The sequence below is a fragment of the Corvus kubaryi genome, unplaced genomic scaffold (genome assembly GCF_017639235.1).
Source record: "Corvus kubaryi isolate FWS band 111438036 unplaced genomic scaffold, C.kubaryi_AGA036_p1.0 split3-73, whole genome shotgun sequence".
In the NCBI taxonomy this organism is placed as follows: domain Eukaryota; kingdom Metazoa; phylum Chordata; class Aves; order Passeriformes; family Corvidae; genus Corvus; species Corvus kubaryi.
In genome coordinates this window covers 28,744,582-28,761,669 of record NW_024582091.1, presented here as the reverse complement: position 1 = coordinate 28,761,669, position 17,088 = coordinate 28,744,582, and the positions used below count along the sequence as shown (strand labels likewise).

Here is a 17,088-nt window from a genome sequence, read left to right as displayed (position 1 = left end):
GTCTCCCTGAGATACGGCAATCTCTTATCAAGAGTGCTGCAGTGTCAGTGAACGGTCAAGCACCTGTCTAAAAGTCTCAATTTGCTGCTTGACAGCTGCTGCGATAGAGAAGATGGATCTTGCAGGCGCTCGAGCAGAGGTGTTGCAACAAGGGAAAACCACATCATCATCGTGGGCTTGGAAACACATCAATCCATTACTCTTTGTACTCCCAGGAAAAGAACAACTTCCTATATGTCTGCTTAAAAATGTGTGCTTCAAAAGCATATACTGAACATGCTTAAGAAACCATGTTGAACAAAATCCCCCAAACCTCATAGAGATGTAAGTTTTACGCAGCAATGCAGCAGAATCTCCAGTCAGAGAATGAACAAATTTATGGATGAAAATGAGTTATTTTTAAAGCACTAATTACATAAATTAGATTGTATTAACCTATGAAGTGCCACTAGCTCTTCCTCCCCCACGTCCCCTTCCTACTGAGAAACACATTCTTTTGATAGTATATTAAATTTTTTTGTCTTCATTTTTATTTTTCTACAACCCAGGAAAAAACCTGAACATTAATGAATACATTTCCTTATTTCAGTGACTGGAATATCTTTGTCTGACCTTAGTTTAGAAATCAGGATAGTGGGGGGAAATATGAGATACGTCTATTAAAAATATAAAGATATAAATAGCACTTCCATATTGTTTTAGTCCCATTGAAGATACCCTTTCCTCCTTTAAAACCAGGATCTTTTACAACACTTGGATTAAAAACATACCTAGTATAAAAGCACCCCCCAAATCTTTTCTATTGGTAAGTTAACTTTTAACCACAAAGAGTAATTATTTTAAAAGAAAAATAAAGTTTAGTGCTTTACAAAGCAAAGTGTGAGAAGCAAATGTATCTTGCTGCAACTAGAAGAAAATGACCTACTTATTTAGTAGCATATGAAATGAAGAGACACTCCAAATGGAGAGTGAAGCTTCGCTGTAGTTCCTACCCACATGGGACATGCTGGAGGTAGAATGCTGCCTCATCATCCATCTCAGTGCTGTTTCCTATTTACTTTGCTCTTTGGCAGCAGAGGAAAGCATAAACCATAGTAACTTTCCACTTTCCGTGGGAGAATTAAAAGGTGACAGTAGTGCTAAGGCCCTGCTTCCCAACTGTGATCAACCTGAAAATCACGTTATTTATCTGAGATAACTATCAGTAAGTCTGCACTGGACCAGATTTTGAAGCAGTCCCTCTTACCTGAGCACAGCTGTCACCAAAATAACCTGTGAGGGAAGCAGCAAATTAAAAGTTCTGTGTATATAAGGAAAGCACAAATAAACCATGTTTCACACAGAGAAAGCAACCTTTAAAACAATGTAATAAAAATTTGTCCGTGTTTACAGTTGGCCTCAACACAAGGGGAAACGTCATGAACTTAGCAGAGTTCAAGTGCTGGACTTGTGATAAGTGGGCATGAAATTTCTCCTTGTGGGATGGAGGGCAGGATCTTGTTACTACAAAGGTTCTTGCTAAAGGAGTGCACGTACAGCTCCTTTTCTGAGATCCATGGCTTAGCTCCAGGGAGAGGTGCTGTGCTACCCATGCATTGCTGAGCTGGGACAGAATGGCATCCTCCTGACAAGGAGGAGCCATTCTGTGGGGCATGCTGATGCTGCCAGCACCCTGGTAGGATAAGAAGGTTCATTCTTAGCGCAGGTGACATGAGGCTTTTTGTAATTTATTTTATTCTGTTCCAGGAAACATCTGCAGGAACCCTTACCTCATATTTTCCTTTCTTCTCCAAGGGCTCAGATTCAGCCTTCGCAGGCACTGTACCTCTGTCCCCTAGAAGCTCCTCTAGGATGAAGACAGTTTCCCAGTTGCTATAGTGACGAGCTGGGAAAATATCTGAGTGCATACTGTCACCGAAATAAACAACCTATGAGGGAAGAAGCAAACTAGAAGTTCATTGTATTCAAGGAAAACACAAGCAAACTGTATTTCACAGAGAGAGAAAAAGAGCCTTAGAACGACCTAATAAAAATTTCTCCATGTTTACACTTGGTCAAGACATGCAGAGATCGTATTAATGTCAAGTTTGAGGTTTATCTTCAACCAGTTCCATAAGGGAAAGGCTGGCCCCACATACGCTCCCTGCTCTTGCCCTCCAGAGGCATTGGAAAGGGATGCCTAACTGGGACCAGCAAAAGGAAGTGTGAGTTTTTTGACTGACAGAAATAGCTTGATGGGAAGCAGTGGAAAGAGTACCAAGAAAATACACTAAACTGGAACAAGTTTTAGAGTACATTGGAAACAAAAGAGAACATAAAGCACTCCTCGGTGACTCAGAAATCTTCTGTGTCCAGGGAAGAATTTATTCACTATGAAAAATGTTGTCACACCATCTTCAGTGGCATTTTCACCTGTCCAGACCTGTACTTAAAATAACCAAGTCCTAGTCTTCACTGATGCCATCTTTTAATCTATATGATCTGTTTCCTCAGGGAGACTTCCCGATTACAACCTGATTCTTCCCAAAGCTGCTGAAATGCTTAACCATGCATACAGAAAGTTTACATCTAGAAAGTTTACATATTTTACCGGTAAGAAGACAAATACACTACTTCCAGTTCTGGGCTGCAGGCTGTTAGCAGCAAGCACAACCAGAACAGATGTTTGTGACCAATCACATCAAGAACTTTAATGAAAGGTTGTCTGGTGAATTCTTGACTGAAACAGGGTATTTTCAGAAAGATTTACTCTCACTTATAACATACCTTGGGATCCAACTTGCCAGTCATCTTCTTCAGTAGATCATAAAGCTGGATAGCATTACCTTGGGAATACCAACCAGGCTTGTCCAGTGACAGCAGAGCCTCCTGCTCCTCGTCATTCTCTGAAATCACCACGCAAAATTACATGCTGTTAGTGAAACCAGCCCATCCTCCTGTACTCGTGACTTGTGTGAGAAGCCGCCTGTGGCACAGCTGGTCTATTTTGACATTAAACCAGCCCCAGTGTCTGGCTCAAGTTCCAGTACTGACTGTGGATTCAGTCAAGGTGTTTGGTAGCTGGGGGTAGACAGATATTTGTGAGAAAAGAAGCAGTTGAGTTTCATCAGTACTGGCTACAGAAGACCTAAAGAATTAAATTCATGGGCTTTGCCACCCAAACACTGCAGCAGAGAAGGCAGGAGGCCACACAGACCAGGCTGATGGAGCTGCTACAGATGAAGGTGAAACTGTGAAATAAAACAGACTTTAGGAGGCAGCAGGTACCTTGCCATGCATAAAAATGACCCGCAGTTTTTAAACACTGACATAAACCCAACAAAGACTGAAGCAGCTCTTAAGGGCGTTCACCGGCCTTAGATCAGAACAAACAATGAGGAGTTCCAGTTATCATCCAGTTTTGAAGAGACGACGAGTGGACAACAACCGCAATGTTGCTGGTGGTGGTATAAATCACAGTGACATGTACCCACTCTGGCAGTGTCAGCAAATGAGAAAAATCAGTAGAAACTGAAACTCCCTGGTCATCACCCAACTCTGCCATAGGCTTTGTCTCTGGCTGGTTCCAAAGCATGGATCTGACCCGCTGTCCATATAACCTTGTTGCTTTTTCAAATCCATGTGCTATTGCCAGATGAACTCCTTTTAGCTTCTTGATGGAGCCAAAATAGTAGTCTCAGTGAACCGATAGAGTTTCATCAGAAATATTAATATTAATGTCTTTTGTCTATTGAATTGATATAACAAAAGGTTGATTTTGTTATTTAGTCTCAAACGTGTCTTATTTCATGCTAGAGACAGAAGAGTTAGAAACCAACCCAGTACTTAGATCTGACTTAGGTGTAACATCAGAACTTCAGTTTTTCTCTTGCTTTATAGAATTTTTCAAAGTACTTAAAATGTATTAGGAATAAGAGGAAAAGAGCAACATCTACTTGGGTAGAGACTGCTGAAAGCTGAAGTGCAAATTTTGGAGAATGGTGAAATGCTAAGACAGCTTTATGTTTAAGAGCACTGAAGATGTGTATGGTGCAATACATCGGTCTTTGAAAGAAATTAAAAAAGAAGCAAGAAGATGGAAATGGGTGTGTGGAGAGAGGAATGACACCATTCTTTAATATTATGATTCCACGAAATTGAAGAAATGGAGACAAAACAATTCTATATTAAGGGTGTTTTATAAACTAGGAAAAAACAAGGAAATTCAAAGTTGACGTTAACAATTCATGTGGAACTTGTGTGGAAATGTCTTTTCCTATGTTCTTCTTCAGGAATGTAACAATAATTACAATAATAAAAAATATGATAGCATCCATTAAAAAAAAAATCTTAATTTCCTGACTATTAAAACCTTTGATCAAACCACTTTTGAACAAACAGAAGTTTGTTCAACAGAAGTCAAAACAGGAAATTTATTTTATTTTTCTTGTATTTTTAGACACATTTTTGGATGGCTCACTGAACAAGTAGCCACAATCTTCAAATGACATGGACATAGAAAAAGAAACATATGAAAACAACTCTTTTGAGATGCGATGAAGTTTTTTTAAATTTGTGAAGATTTGTATAGCTATCATTGTCTCTCCATTCAGTCAATCAGGAAAATACTGGAGAAAAATGGAGCTTTTATGAGAGGTATTTTCAGAAAAATGACATTGCATTTGCAAACAGGAGCCCTATGTATTACAGCAGCTTCAGGAGGCTCCAGCAAAGAGCAAAACCCTGCTTGCTACCTCTGTGGAATGGCACGAGGGGAAGTCCTGACTGAAACAATTCACTCTAATTACAAGGTAGAAGACCTCTCGCTCTGTGAGAGCTATTACTGTCACTGCTAGCAATGGGATTAATCTCACTTAACTCAAGGCATCCGGAATTTAGGTTTCTAATTCACAGTTACAATCTGAACTAGTTGGCCCTGTGGTAGGCAAACGACAGTGCAACAAGCATTTTTTAGGGGTGCCAAGTCTGGAGAAGGAAAGGATTTAATTAAGTTAGAAAATTTGCTTTTAGACAATGAAATAAAGAGAAATTAATTTCCCCTTTAGAAGGAGGCAGCAAACAGCACTGAGATGTCTAGTTCATTATGGGAACACTTTGATTTTGGAAGGAGCTTCCTAAATTTGAGGAATTAGGAAGGGTGCTTTAAAATATTTGAGTTGTAGGATCATAGGGATAACAACTCTGAATGGACAAACCTTGCCTTGAACCATCTCACATGGCTGCTTGTGCTCACACATCGAGGGGTGACTGTGTCAATTTTATTACTGTAATCTGAAGTGGAAGGAAATGGATGGAGTTGCAGTTGCAATAAGTCATTAACGAGGATGGTTTCTAATTCGCTTAAATGCTGCATAAATATGATTATGATAGTTCCTAATATATGCTAGATATTCCAAGCCTAATACTAGCTACACTCAGTCAAGAGGAAAACTGCTGCTGACCTTCTTTCCACTTTGCTGTTATTGATTCTTATAAGTTCATTCAAAGGTCAGAAATGCTATAAATATTCTTCCAGCAGGAAGCAACATACATAGGTGGGGGTGCTTTAGGTCTTATAAGCTAGGAGGAAAAGAGATGTCCTGACAATTTCAAACAGACTGGATAACCAACAAGAATTTCTCTGATGATTTAGATGAAGTGATTCTTCTGAAGCCTCACATAACACTGAAACCCAGATTCCTGGCTGTAGACTGAAAACCTGCCACGTCAAGAAATGTAAAGGTACCAAGCAAGTAAAATTAAAATAATTAAACCCAGAAAATCATTCTGTTAAAACACTTGCCCAAACCTAATTGTGATTCAGAGCTGTCTTCCTGAGGGGAAGTTACTTTTTAAAAGCAACAAGGAAAGCTTGACTCATGCTGGGGCAATACTATCATCGCTGGGATGGTAATTTCCATACAGCTTTGTCTAACAGCTTGGGAAATGGTTTCTGATTCATAAATATACTTTCATCACCAATAAAATATAAGTTTTTTCAGAGAAACCAGTTCACTAACAAGACTCAATATTCTTTTTCTTGTGAGAATGTTCTTGCCTACGTTTAAACATGCATTGCAGCTTTAAAACATGGCTTGAGGAACATCTGGTTTCATTCTGAATGATTATGCAAAATGTAATCAGTGAAGCTTATTCTCATTTAAATGACAACTGATGGTAATTTACTTTGGCAGAGTCATTTTTTGGGAAAGACTTTGCACAGCTTGCTTACTGCCATCTGCTCTGTGTCCTCTTACGAGTTATACCTGCTGAGATGGGAAGGGTCTGAACCTGGGGTCTATCCCCAGCTTGGCTGGTGTTTACACTGTTAGACCCCAGCCTGTGAGATAGGGCTCTCAGCTGGGAAGCCCAAAGTTAAGAGAGAAGCTGAGGCAAGGGTGAATTTATGCTTCAACAGTTCTTCGCCTACAGTGAGCCATACCTACACCCAGGTTAATTTTCATCAGTTCACCACTCCTGAGGCACCACCCTGTGCTGCTCCTCTGGCTGGGTGCCCTGCAGTGAGTGCTGGCTATACACTGGGGCCAGGACCTGCCAGTGACTCACCAAAGAGCCTGAGGACACCTCACATCTACTTGACTGGGCAGAGACCTGGGGAAGAAAGCAATTCCAAGTGCCCAGAGGCCCTGTCAGCTGAAAGTGTGCTGGGTTTAACTACAATGTGCATACAGCTCTCCTACAGCCCCTCCTTCTGCCTTTCTCTAGAGAGCCTTTAACCCATTTCCACACAGACCCAGTTAGACTGGCTATTACAGTTACTGGTATTTTTTTTCCCTTTGAGCTGTGCAGTAGAATGTGATGTGAAGAAAAATGTGTCAACTCTGTCGCTGCTTGTGCCTGTACCTGCTCCTGCCTCTTCTTGCCCATGGGCAGCTCCGGTGGGCTCCCTCTGCCGGCAGGCACCTCATGCAGATGGGCTCACGTGTTCAGCAACTGAAGCTCTGGTTACCAACACGGGGGTTATTGTAAAACAAGTCCATTCTATGGTCCACAACTATCACACTGATACGCCTCTCTGCAATTTAAAATAATGCCATTTCAGACCATGAGGGATTAATATAAAAACTGGGTTATGTTCCAGTCTCACTTGCAAACACAGTCTGGTTCTGGATAGCATTTTGAGCTCACTTAAGAAAGACAAACTCTCCTTTCCAAAAGGGAAATCAGGGCAGGAGAGCGCATTATTGTACAAGGAGAAGGGGACCTGCACAGGTGGATTCTTCCAGTTGTAAAGGTGTAACAAGATGGGATGACTAAAGCTGCAGTTTCCCTGTGGGCATGTTCTCCATGAAGAAAGCAAGTACTTACAAGATTCCTGGAGGTAAAGCTTCACACCTTATGGGCACCCTTTTTAGGCTATCACCAAAAATTCCTGTGTATAGACCAACCAACTGTGCTGTGTGGTTTTCAGGATTCACTCAGGTATTAGTGTGTGTTTTGCCATCCCTGAATTACTTCTGTGCCCTGGAAGCAGCTGTGAAATCCATCTGCTCATGCATCAGCACTTGTCAGTCCCTTGTCTGACTGGATGACTGGAGGGAAATGATAAAGAACAAATTATTTCCTTAACATGATATGCTGAAATGAAAGGTTAAGGCTTCCCAAAGTGACTGGTGATTTTGGCCATCTCCATTTTTGGCTATCCTAGCTGTTATTATTTTTTTTTTCCCCAGGAAATGCCTGAAGATCACCTCCCCTTCCTGCCTTTTCATCATTCTGTGTTTTTTGGGGTGGCTTACGGTTGGTGAGACAGAGGCTGAACTAATCAAAGTAAAAATTCAGTTTTGAAAACTGGAACATGATTTTAAAGTTTACATAGGGAGTGATACATATTTCTTATGCTTAGCAATCCCAACATATATGTGTTCGATCCTACAGAGGACTAAATAACAGTACTACTAAAAGCTGGCAATGCTCTGGAAGAGCACCACAGATAAAGCTGAGGAAAAAATACAGATACCACCCTGTGGAAAAAAAACCCCTATTTCTTAATAATTCCTAAGTACTGTTTATCCCATTATTAACAATTACTTTTCTCAGGAAGGACTTCTGTCCTTCCACTGTTTTGTAAGACCTGGTAAGACCAAAGTACAAAATAGTGTATTTTCAAATTGCTCTGGGCATATGTAAAAACCACAGAATCCTCTGAGCAGAAATGAAAAAAAAAAAGAGTTTTTACATTTTTAGTTTTATCAAAACCTTTTAGGCTTTTATTAAAATCTGCCTTACTGCTTAAACTGTGCCAAGCAACAGGCTAGGTAGAGACTAAACTGAAGTTTTACTTGTTTGTAAGAAAATCAGTAGTTCCTTTAGAGATGTCAGCAATTAAGTTTCTCTAGAAGGTTTTGATTGTTGTGTTACAGGAACTGAAAATAACATCTCCCTACAGATTAAGTAATTTGTTTTCAAATCTGTCAAAGCATTAACTTTTTGCCACCCCAGGAACAGTCTGGCTAACAAAGCATTTCTGTTTAAAACACTGATATGATGAAATACAAGCAAAGACATTTTTTTCTCAGAAAAGAAAAATCACTTTTAGGGAAATGATTCTCCTACAAGTTCATTTTTAATTGTAGTTCATGTGCAAATTTGGTGAGGGTTTTGCCATAATTTTATTTAATTGCATTTATAAATCAGAAAACTTCTACTTTGCAAGGATAAGTGGGACATAAATACATAATTTCCCTTCTTCATTGCACATATTTTGTAAGGGTTTTTTGTCTGTTTTGTGTTTTTGAATTGGGATCTTGGAAAGGTACAAAATGGCAAGAAAAGAAATAAATTTCCTCTCTAGAGCAGTTTTATTCTGGATCTCAGTTTTGTAAGAAGATCCAGAGCCTTAAAAATGAGGAGCTTCCAACACTCAGAAAAATAACCATGTTAAAATTAGTACCATAGTCTTCCTAGAGATCCCTATATAATTATGGAGAGAGACAGGCTTTTCCAGAAAGCATTTCCAATTAAAATAATTTTAAAAAGGAAGGTAATTGAGGAAAAAAGCCCTGACATAAACATTCCAGGAATATACAGTTCAGTTCAAGCACCTGTCCATAGCTGTTCTTACCAGGGGGTACATGAGATGGAAGCAGAACATGGAGGGAAGCAGAGAAGATGAGATGAGAGCCATCAGACAGTTCTGACCTAACCTGTCACTTCAGAAAAATTTCTCAATTTCTCAATTAAAATCAAAGTGAGACACACAAAGCATTTTCTTTGCACTGTGTAGCCTGTAATCTTTTAGTTTACCCAAACCCTAGCAATACCTACTGAAAAAAAACATATTGAAATTTGCTCTTGGACCATAGTCTTCCCCACTGAAAATTGACACTGAAGTGTAATGTGGAAAAACTCCATGCCATCATTTACCTTGGCCTTAGACTTAAAAAAAAATAACCCCAAGGACCAAAAAAAGAATAAAAGTTCTTTAATCCACAGTTACAGAGAGACTAAGAATTCTTTCCCTGTATCTTATTACTTCAGGTATAAAATATATATGAAAACTGGAATAGACAGTTTGATTCTGAACAAATGTATCCCCACAAAGCAATATAAGGACCCGGCTGCAAGGGGCCTTTGCTTTTCATTTTTTCAAGTCCCTAAAAGATGTTATTTCAAAGGGAATAATGATTGCATAGGAGACATTAGCATGCATAGTTATCACACATACTCATTTGCCTGGAATACACAATAGACATTTTCATTAACTTTTATACGAAGCTATTTATACAACAGGTTGATTTACGATTTATGAGTAGTTCCATTCTTTCTTCCTAACTTATTACACTGTCTCAAATCCCTGTTTTAATTTTATTGATTTATTCTGTCTGAAGTTCCAGCTCCAAATATTGGCTGCCTCTGAAGGGGAGCAGTTTTATGTCAACCTTTGAAGACTAACTTATGATTCCAAATGCAAAAAATAAATTTGGGAATTATAAATAAACAAATAAGCAAACCCACACAGCTTTCTGCTTGTTAGTCATTTTACAAGTAGAGCTGCAGATAGTGGTTATTAGAGCCTTGCTCAGCTTCAGTAATTAAAAAGAAGAACCCAACCCAAACACAGTATTTCTAAGGAAAACTGGATGCCTTAGAATGATCCGTCATTTTCTCCGGAAATGAAAGCTAACATCTGAGACTGCTGAGAGACGGGTTCTGGCTCCTGTTGATCCAAGACTTCTTTTTATCACATGGTAGCAGAGAAACATTACGTTACACATGTAAAAATCATACTGATATTAAACCCATTTGAATACAGCTGTCAGGGAAGAGACTACCTTGGCATTGCTTCACATATGTACTAAATAGTGAGTATTTTTACAGATTATTTATAATACTTGGCACTTCAAGTAACAATCAAAGAAAAAATATTTAATTAGAATATAATGCCATTAAATAATTAAAGACCATTTTCTCTTAGAAAATATAAAAACTGCCACTAATAATTTAACATCATAGATATAAAAGAATATGAAACATACCCAAAATCACACTGGGTGGTTTTGTTCAGTAGCAAACACACTTTATTCCTGATATATTTTCTGCCTTATATTTTGTTTCCCTTTGCTCAAGAATATATTCAAGAGATACCAAAAGAGATTGGGACCTAACACGTATTTTAGACTCTCCCCTTGGAGTCTGTTAATTTATCATCAATGAATCCTAATGGTGATTCTGCAATTTTTTTTGCAATAAGGATGATTTTATTACAGTCTCTACTGCATTTTATATTATTACTATTCCTTTTAGATAAAAACATTACAAAAGAAGGGAAAGAGAAGTGTGAGCATGTGAAGACAGAGACATGACACGTTCAGTCTTGAGGTCTGGGGTCAATTTCATGGCCCTGTGGATCACAGTCATGGATGAATTCAAAGGGGGGACAAAGAGTATGACAGGGTTAGAACAACTGGCATAGATTTCAGAAGCTGTTTAAGGTCTGCTTACAGGTAACACCAGAGTGAAAATCAACATGAAACCTTGTTCCTGTAGGATCTGTTGAGATACAGAACAACTTCACATTTAACAAACAAAATAAAAAATGATAGGGAATTAATGTTCTAACAAACAGGAAGAGTTCCTACGTGTGAAACAGTCACTGTAAAACTCAGAACAATGCAACTTGCTGGAGACGGCAAGTAAAAATGGAAATTACTCCTTTCTGGCAAAGTATGTTTAGTTATCCTTTGAAGGGAAGACTCACATGAAAGATTTGTAGTAATGAGTCTTCTGAAGAAGTAAAAGAAGCGATTCCTCTGACACTTCCTAAGGCACAGGGAGGTGATTCCAGACAGCCAGCATGGCTTCACCAAGGGAAAATCCTGTCTGATCAACCTAGTGGCTTTCTATGATGGAGTAACTACAACAGTGGATAAGGGAAAAGCTACAAATGTCATTTATTTGAACTCCTGTAAGGCCTTTGACATGGTCTCCCTAACATCCTTCTCCCCTGAGACCCCACCTGGAGTACTGCATCCAGCTCTGGAATCTTCAGCACAGGAAGGACAGGGACCTATTGGAGTGAGTCCAGAGGAAGGCCACAAAGTTGATCAGGGGGATGGAGCACCTCTTCTATAAGGAAAGGCTGAGAGAACGGTGATTATTCAGACTGGAGAAGAGAAGGCTTTGAGGTGACCTAATTGTGGCCTTGAAGGGAACTTACAGGAAAGATGGGGCAAGAATATTTACAAGGATATGTAGCAAGAGGATAATGGGAAATGGGTTTAAATTGAGAGTTGCTTTAGATTAGATACTAGATACTGTGAGTATGGTGATGCACTGGCACAGGTTGTCCAGGGAAGTTGAGAATGCCCCTTCCCTGGAGGTGTTCAAGGCCATGTTGGATGGAGCTTGGAGCAACCTGGTCCACCTGAAAGTGTCCATGTACACAGCAGGGTGGTTGGAACTAATGATCTTCAAGATTCCCTTCCAACCCAAACCATTCTATGATTACCTTTCCAGTCCCTTATCTGTGCATGTTGTGTGGTTTGCAAAACCACTTGGGTATCTATATGAAAATGTGCTTTACCTTGTTTCTCAGAACCAAGAGCATTGTGCCAGCTCTCTCTATGCAGGAATTTCACCGATAAAATCTCTTGCTACTATTACTCCAGAAAAAAAAAAGAATAATAATCTTGGAGCATTCAGTCTTAGTCTGGCAGTATCACAGAAGCACCTGGAATCTGCGGACAGTAATAATATATGAAGTGGTTTTACAGCAGATAAGACTCAAGTTAGAATGAACATGTTTGCTAATGAAGAGAAAAAGTCCTGGGGTCACTAACTCTACCTAGAAAAACATGCAACATACATATTGAAGTTTAAGACATCTGGAGCTCAATGTGAATAATAAAGACAGGCTGAAGAACAAAGAGAGTGAGGAAGAAGATGGTACACCACTTTTGTTTTTGAGCTTTCAGGTTGCAAGAACTAATTCCCTTTGGAACATTAACTACAGAGGACTTGCTACTCACCTAAAGGACGCAGTGTCCCATGATTGCTTACCAGCCAAGAAATGTCCATTTCTTAAATTCTCTGACCTATTATATTTCCTATTAGATGCTCCTAAACAATGTGACTCTCTACACACTTGATATTTACCTCTTGCAATAAATCCACATCTGCTGTTTGTTGTAGATCTCATCTGCCACTTACCACTTTGCAGTTCTCCTGGGTGCTTCATAAACATTGGATAAGCTGCAGTATTTAGAAACTGTGAAACTGAGGCAGAGATCACCTGTCATATCAAACTGAAGCAGATCTCAGCCTAGGCTTTGGTCACGACTCCTCCACATGCTCTCAGCTCATTTCTAGGGCTTCCTAACCATCTCCTTTCGCTACTTGCTTCCAATAGCAGATCTGCAGCAGGAAAACCAAAATGTGCTTTCTGCAAAAAAACAATTCTACAGACTAACCTTAATAAAAGCTTGACATTTTGGAGAACACACAAGAGAACTCTAAAGCTCCTTAATCAAAACCAGCACATACAGATTCATGGAAACTATGCTGAAGGGAAGCTTTCTGCGTCAGTTGCCAGCTATTGCTCTGCCAGGAATGTACCATACACAACTTTATCTTTGCTTTACTACAAACTGCCTCAATTCCAATTTCCAAATTAGTTATGAAGCAAATCACAAGGTTCTCTGTCTAATCATCTACTTCTTTTGAATTCTACAGATGAAAACAATTACGTGGAGAATAAAGATGAATAAAACTCCCAACTTCTATCACATATTGTTTATGCACATGTGATATATGTCAAAGAAGGTTTTCCCCCCTCAAAGTCATACTGGTATGTCCCCTGTGTCACAGGTAATTTTTCTTTCTTCCAGGAATTCCATTTGGATTTTGACACCGTTTTAAGAACTGCAATGTGAAGTTATTTCTCACAGGTTTGAACTAAATCTCAGCAGACCAGTAAAATTTACAAACTTATATTGACCCGTCCCTCAGGCATCCCATCTTCCATAGGTCCTGTCCCACTTCTGCAAGACCTTTGGCTTCCTTGGGGCTCTTGATTAGCACTGCAGGTCTGTAATTAAGCAGTGAGAACACCTCAGCTGGGATTCAGACCCAGACATAGAAACACAGTGTGAAGGCTCTACAACAGGAAGCGCAGCACTGGGTCAATGGGCCGATGTCCTCTGTGCAGTGGAGGCACTGCTGTTTGGGCACTGCAAAGCCCTCCATGGACCAGGCCTGCTGGCCCTTCATTGCCTACAGTGGGAGGTGGCTGAGGATAGATGATAGATAGCCAGAGCAGTTTCTACACACTGTGGTTTCTGTATCTATTACTGGCACTTAATTGTTTCAAAATAGACCTCTGATTTTTGACATATGGCAGCACCCTTACAATGTACTTCTGAGTCAATTTTTGTTTGAGGGAGTGTGCTGGTTTTGGCTGGGGAAGGGTTAATTTTCTTCAGAGTGGCTGGGAGGGGTCTGTGTTTTGGATTTGTGCTGAGCACAGTGATGAAAATAGAAATGTTTTTGTTATTGATGAGCTTACACAGAGTTAAGGACTTTTCTGCTTTTAGTACTTCCAAGCTGGCTAGAAAGTTGGAGGTGCCATAGGAGTTTGGGAGGAGACACAGCTGGGACAGCGACCCAAACTGACCAAAGGGATATTCCAGACCATATGACATCATGCTCAGTACATAAAGTGAGGGGAGGAAGAAGGAAGGGAGACACATTTAGAGTGATGGAGTTTGCCTTCTCAAGTCACTGTTATGTGTGACGGAGCCCTGCTGTCCTGGGGTTGGCTGAATACCTGCCTGCCTGGAAGCTGTGAATTGTTTTGTTTTGCTTGAGGGCGCAGCTTTTGCTTTCACTAAGAAACTGTCTTTATCTCCACTCATGAGTTTTCTACCTTTTACACTCTGATTCTCTCTGCAATCCTGCTGCTGGGAGAGTGAGTGAGCGCCTTGGCTGCTGGCTGGGATGAAACCATGACAGTGAGAGGCTTGCAACTCCATATAAAAAAATAGCTTCTGAAAATGATCCACATTTCTCTGATACAGATTTGGCAAGAAGAAAAGCCAGGTTTTGAATAAGCTACCAAGGGTGTAACATCCTACTTAGAAAGAGCAGTAGAGTCTGGTAATAATCTACATAAATTTATAAGCTTTCCAGTGGGATATTTATTGTTCCATGGACAAAATAAAATGTATCTGTAAATACAAATAAAATGTATTTAACCATCTAATAATAAAAATGCACAAAACAAATCAAAAGGAAGTATATATTCTCTTAATGCCAGAACAGCTGTGGAGTTGTGCATGGTTTGTCTCCCTAGTGTTCCTTTAAGTCTTTTGAAATTTTCAATTTAGTTCTTCGCCCCAGTCATGGACACTCTTGATGGACAGTCTTGTATGTGCTTGGAAATAGAATGCAGATGAAAAGACATTCATAAACATAATTCCCCGCTTCTAGTCTAGAATTGTTGGTATTGAATTGAATTATCTGTATAAAAAATTGCTAGATGTTCTTAAGCATTTCTGTGGAAGCATAAACATGAGAACTCAAGGTATTATTCCAGAATGGCTGCTACTAATGTTACCACAAGCCTGTGACCTTGGTGTTGTTAGCACCATGCTCTAACCAGCTGAGCTAATCTCAGGGCTAATAGGAGTCAGCTTGGCAAGCACTGCTCATGCATGGAAATGTGCATTTGCTTTTGTCTTCCATACAGAACTGGGTCTCCACATTCAGTGCAAAATCTTCCATAAATCCCAATCATTTTTATGCACCACATATTATTACTGCACTATAAATGTAGTCTAGGTTGAGTGCTGACTGCTTTGCTTCTAAATCTTGTCTGTCTCTTCTTAGAGAATATGGAGGAAAAGATCATCTCCCCTTAAAAACATTTTCATGTCTTAGAGAAGAATTCCCTTATGCCAGATAATTTTTTTGCTGAACACAGTTTTGTCTGGAATACAAAGTGGTCATTTAGGCATTTTGGTTTTGGTTTTGAAAACACAGACTTAGGCTATGGCAATTTATGTTCTATGGGCACCCACTGGAGAGAGAAGATTGGGTTGACAGGCTCTTAGCTCATTCTGCTGTGAAAAGAAGCTGCATTTTTTTGATTAATTTGGCTTCCGAAGTGTGGGAGTTTTCCTGCCTTGTCTCTCTGGTACAATCCAGATCAGACTGTATCATGGTTCTACTCTCTGCTAGAGTCCTGAAATAAAAGTCAATAAAGAAACAACACCAGAAAGTGATCACAAAACTATGACTGAGGATTTTCTATAGATCTCGACTTTTAATGACCTCCCAATCATATAGTATATGTGTTTAAAGGCATTTGACGTGATTCTCTATGAAGGACGTTTCTTCCATTAAAATGAAACATAAACATGGCCTGAAACACTGGTATGCAACTGTCTTCCAAAACAAACAACTAGTCGAGCTTATCACTTTCAATATTTTGAAGTAATTACTGGATAACTATTGAATAATTTGATTAATTTCAGTATAGAACACATGAAGTTCATGGGTCCAATTCCTTGAAATTATAAAGGATATATTAATGAACCATAAAAATTAAATCTAGCAGAATTAATTGAAATAATATTAACTATCCCATTATGCTAAATCTTTAAAAAGGGCTAAAAGGATTTTCACAGTCAAGACTTACGAGTCCTTATTCAAACCCGGTTTACAGTTCTTCACTGCTTCTGGATTAGGACATTAGATATCTTAGGTGAATATGCAGATCTGCTGGAGATACAATTCAGGGGAGGTCATTCAATATCTTGGTTCCTTGGCTCAAGCAGAAAAGCCAGTGCTTTTATTTTCTACCATTTGTTTATCTGGTCTGCCTGTGGGTTTCTTGAAGACAGAAACTGACTCTTATCACATCCTTGCACAATACCTTAAAGAAAAGAGGTTTAAGGTTTATCCTTCAAGACCTTGAATATAACATGATATAATCAATAGCTGGGATTTTGTAGTAGTGTTACTGTAGTAGTTACTGTAACTCCTTTTGAAAATGAAGACATACTCTCCATACACAAAGAATTCTGTTTTGGAGTACTTGGCAATTATGTTAAATATGTTTTCCAGTTTTAACAAAAGGAATATTGTTGATACCATGCTTTTGAAAGCAGCAGTTTTAACTTTCTTTGAACTAGTTTTCTGTAATATTCTTATCAGCTCTGTGCCAAACACGCTATTTAATATCAAAGGTAATCAGCTGAAGCAACCCCTGCTGTCTTTATGCAGAAGCAAGTTGCAGTTTTTCACTGTTTTGATTTTTGGATGAATAACTTCTTATTCTTTTTATCCTCTGAGGTACTTTGAACACTATGCAAACATATAAAGACTTTGGCCTGACACATTTACTATAATTTTTTTCTTTTAAAGAAGGATGGGCATTGGAGAATGCATCCACAGCTCAGCCTTCATCTCAATGACAAAGCAACAAAGAGATGCCTTATTTCAAAGACTGTTTAATTTTTTTTCTTTTAAAAAAATTTTTAAATAGACAAGGAGTTGTTTGTGAACAACAATGGAAATAATGGGGCCTATCTTCCTATGAAGTTGTTTCTGCTGTTGCATTCACTGAATGTCTAATAGGGTGCAGAG

At 39.2% G+C, this 17,088-nt stretch overlaps 1 protein-coding gene across 2 annotated transcripts in view; it reads right to left on the bottom strand.

Annotated features, from left to right (window-relative positions):
* The window catches only part of NT5DC1 (5'-nucleotidase domain containing 1), a 131,107-nt gene that overhangs the window by 15,960 nt on the left and 98,059 nt on the right, over window positions 1–17,088 (bottom strand). For both annotated transcript variants that reach the window (XM_042016707.1, XM_042016708.1), the window contains exons 9-10: window positions 2,767–2,885; window positions 1,770–1,928 (exon numbers count right to left, since the gene is read on the bottom strand). In XM_042016707.1, coding sequence (XP_041872641.1) covers window positions 1,770–1,928; window positions 2,767–2,885 — 278 coding nt within the window. The remainder of the gene's footprint in view (window positions 1–1,769; window positions 1,929–2,766; window positions 2,886–17,088) is intronic.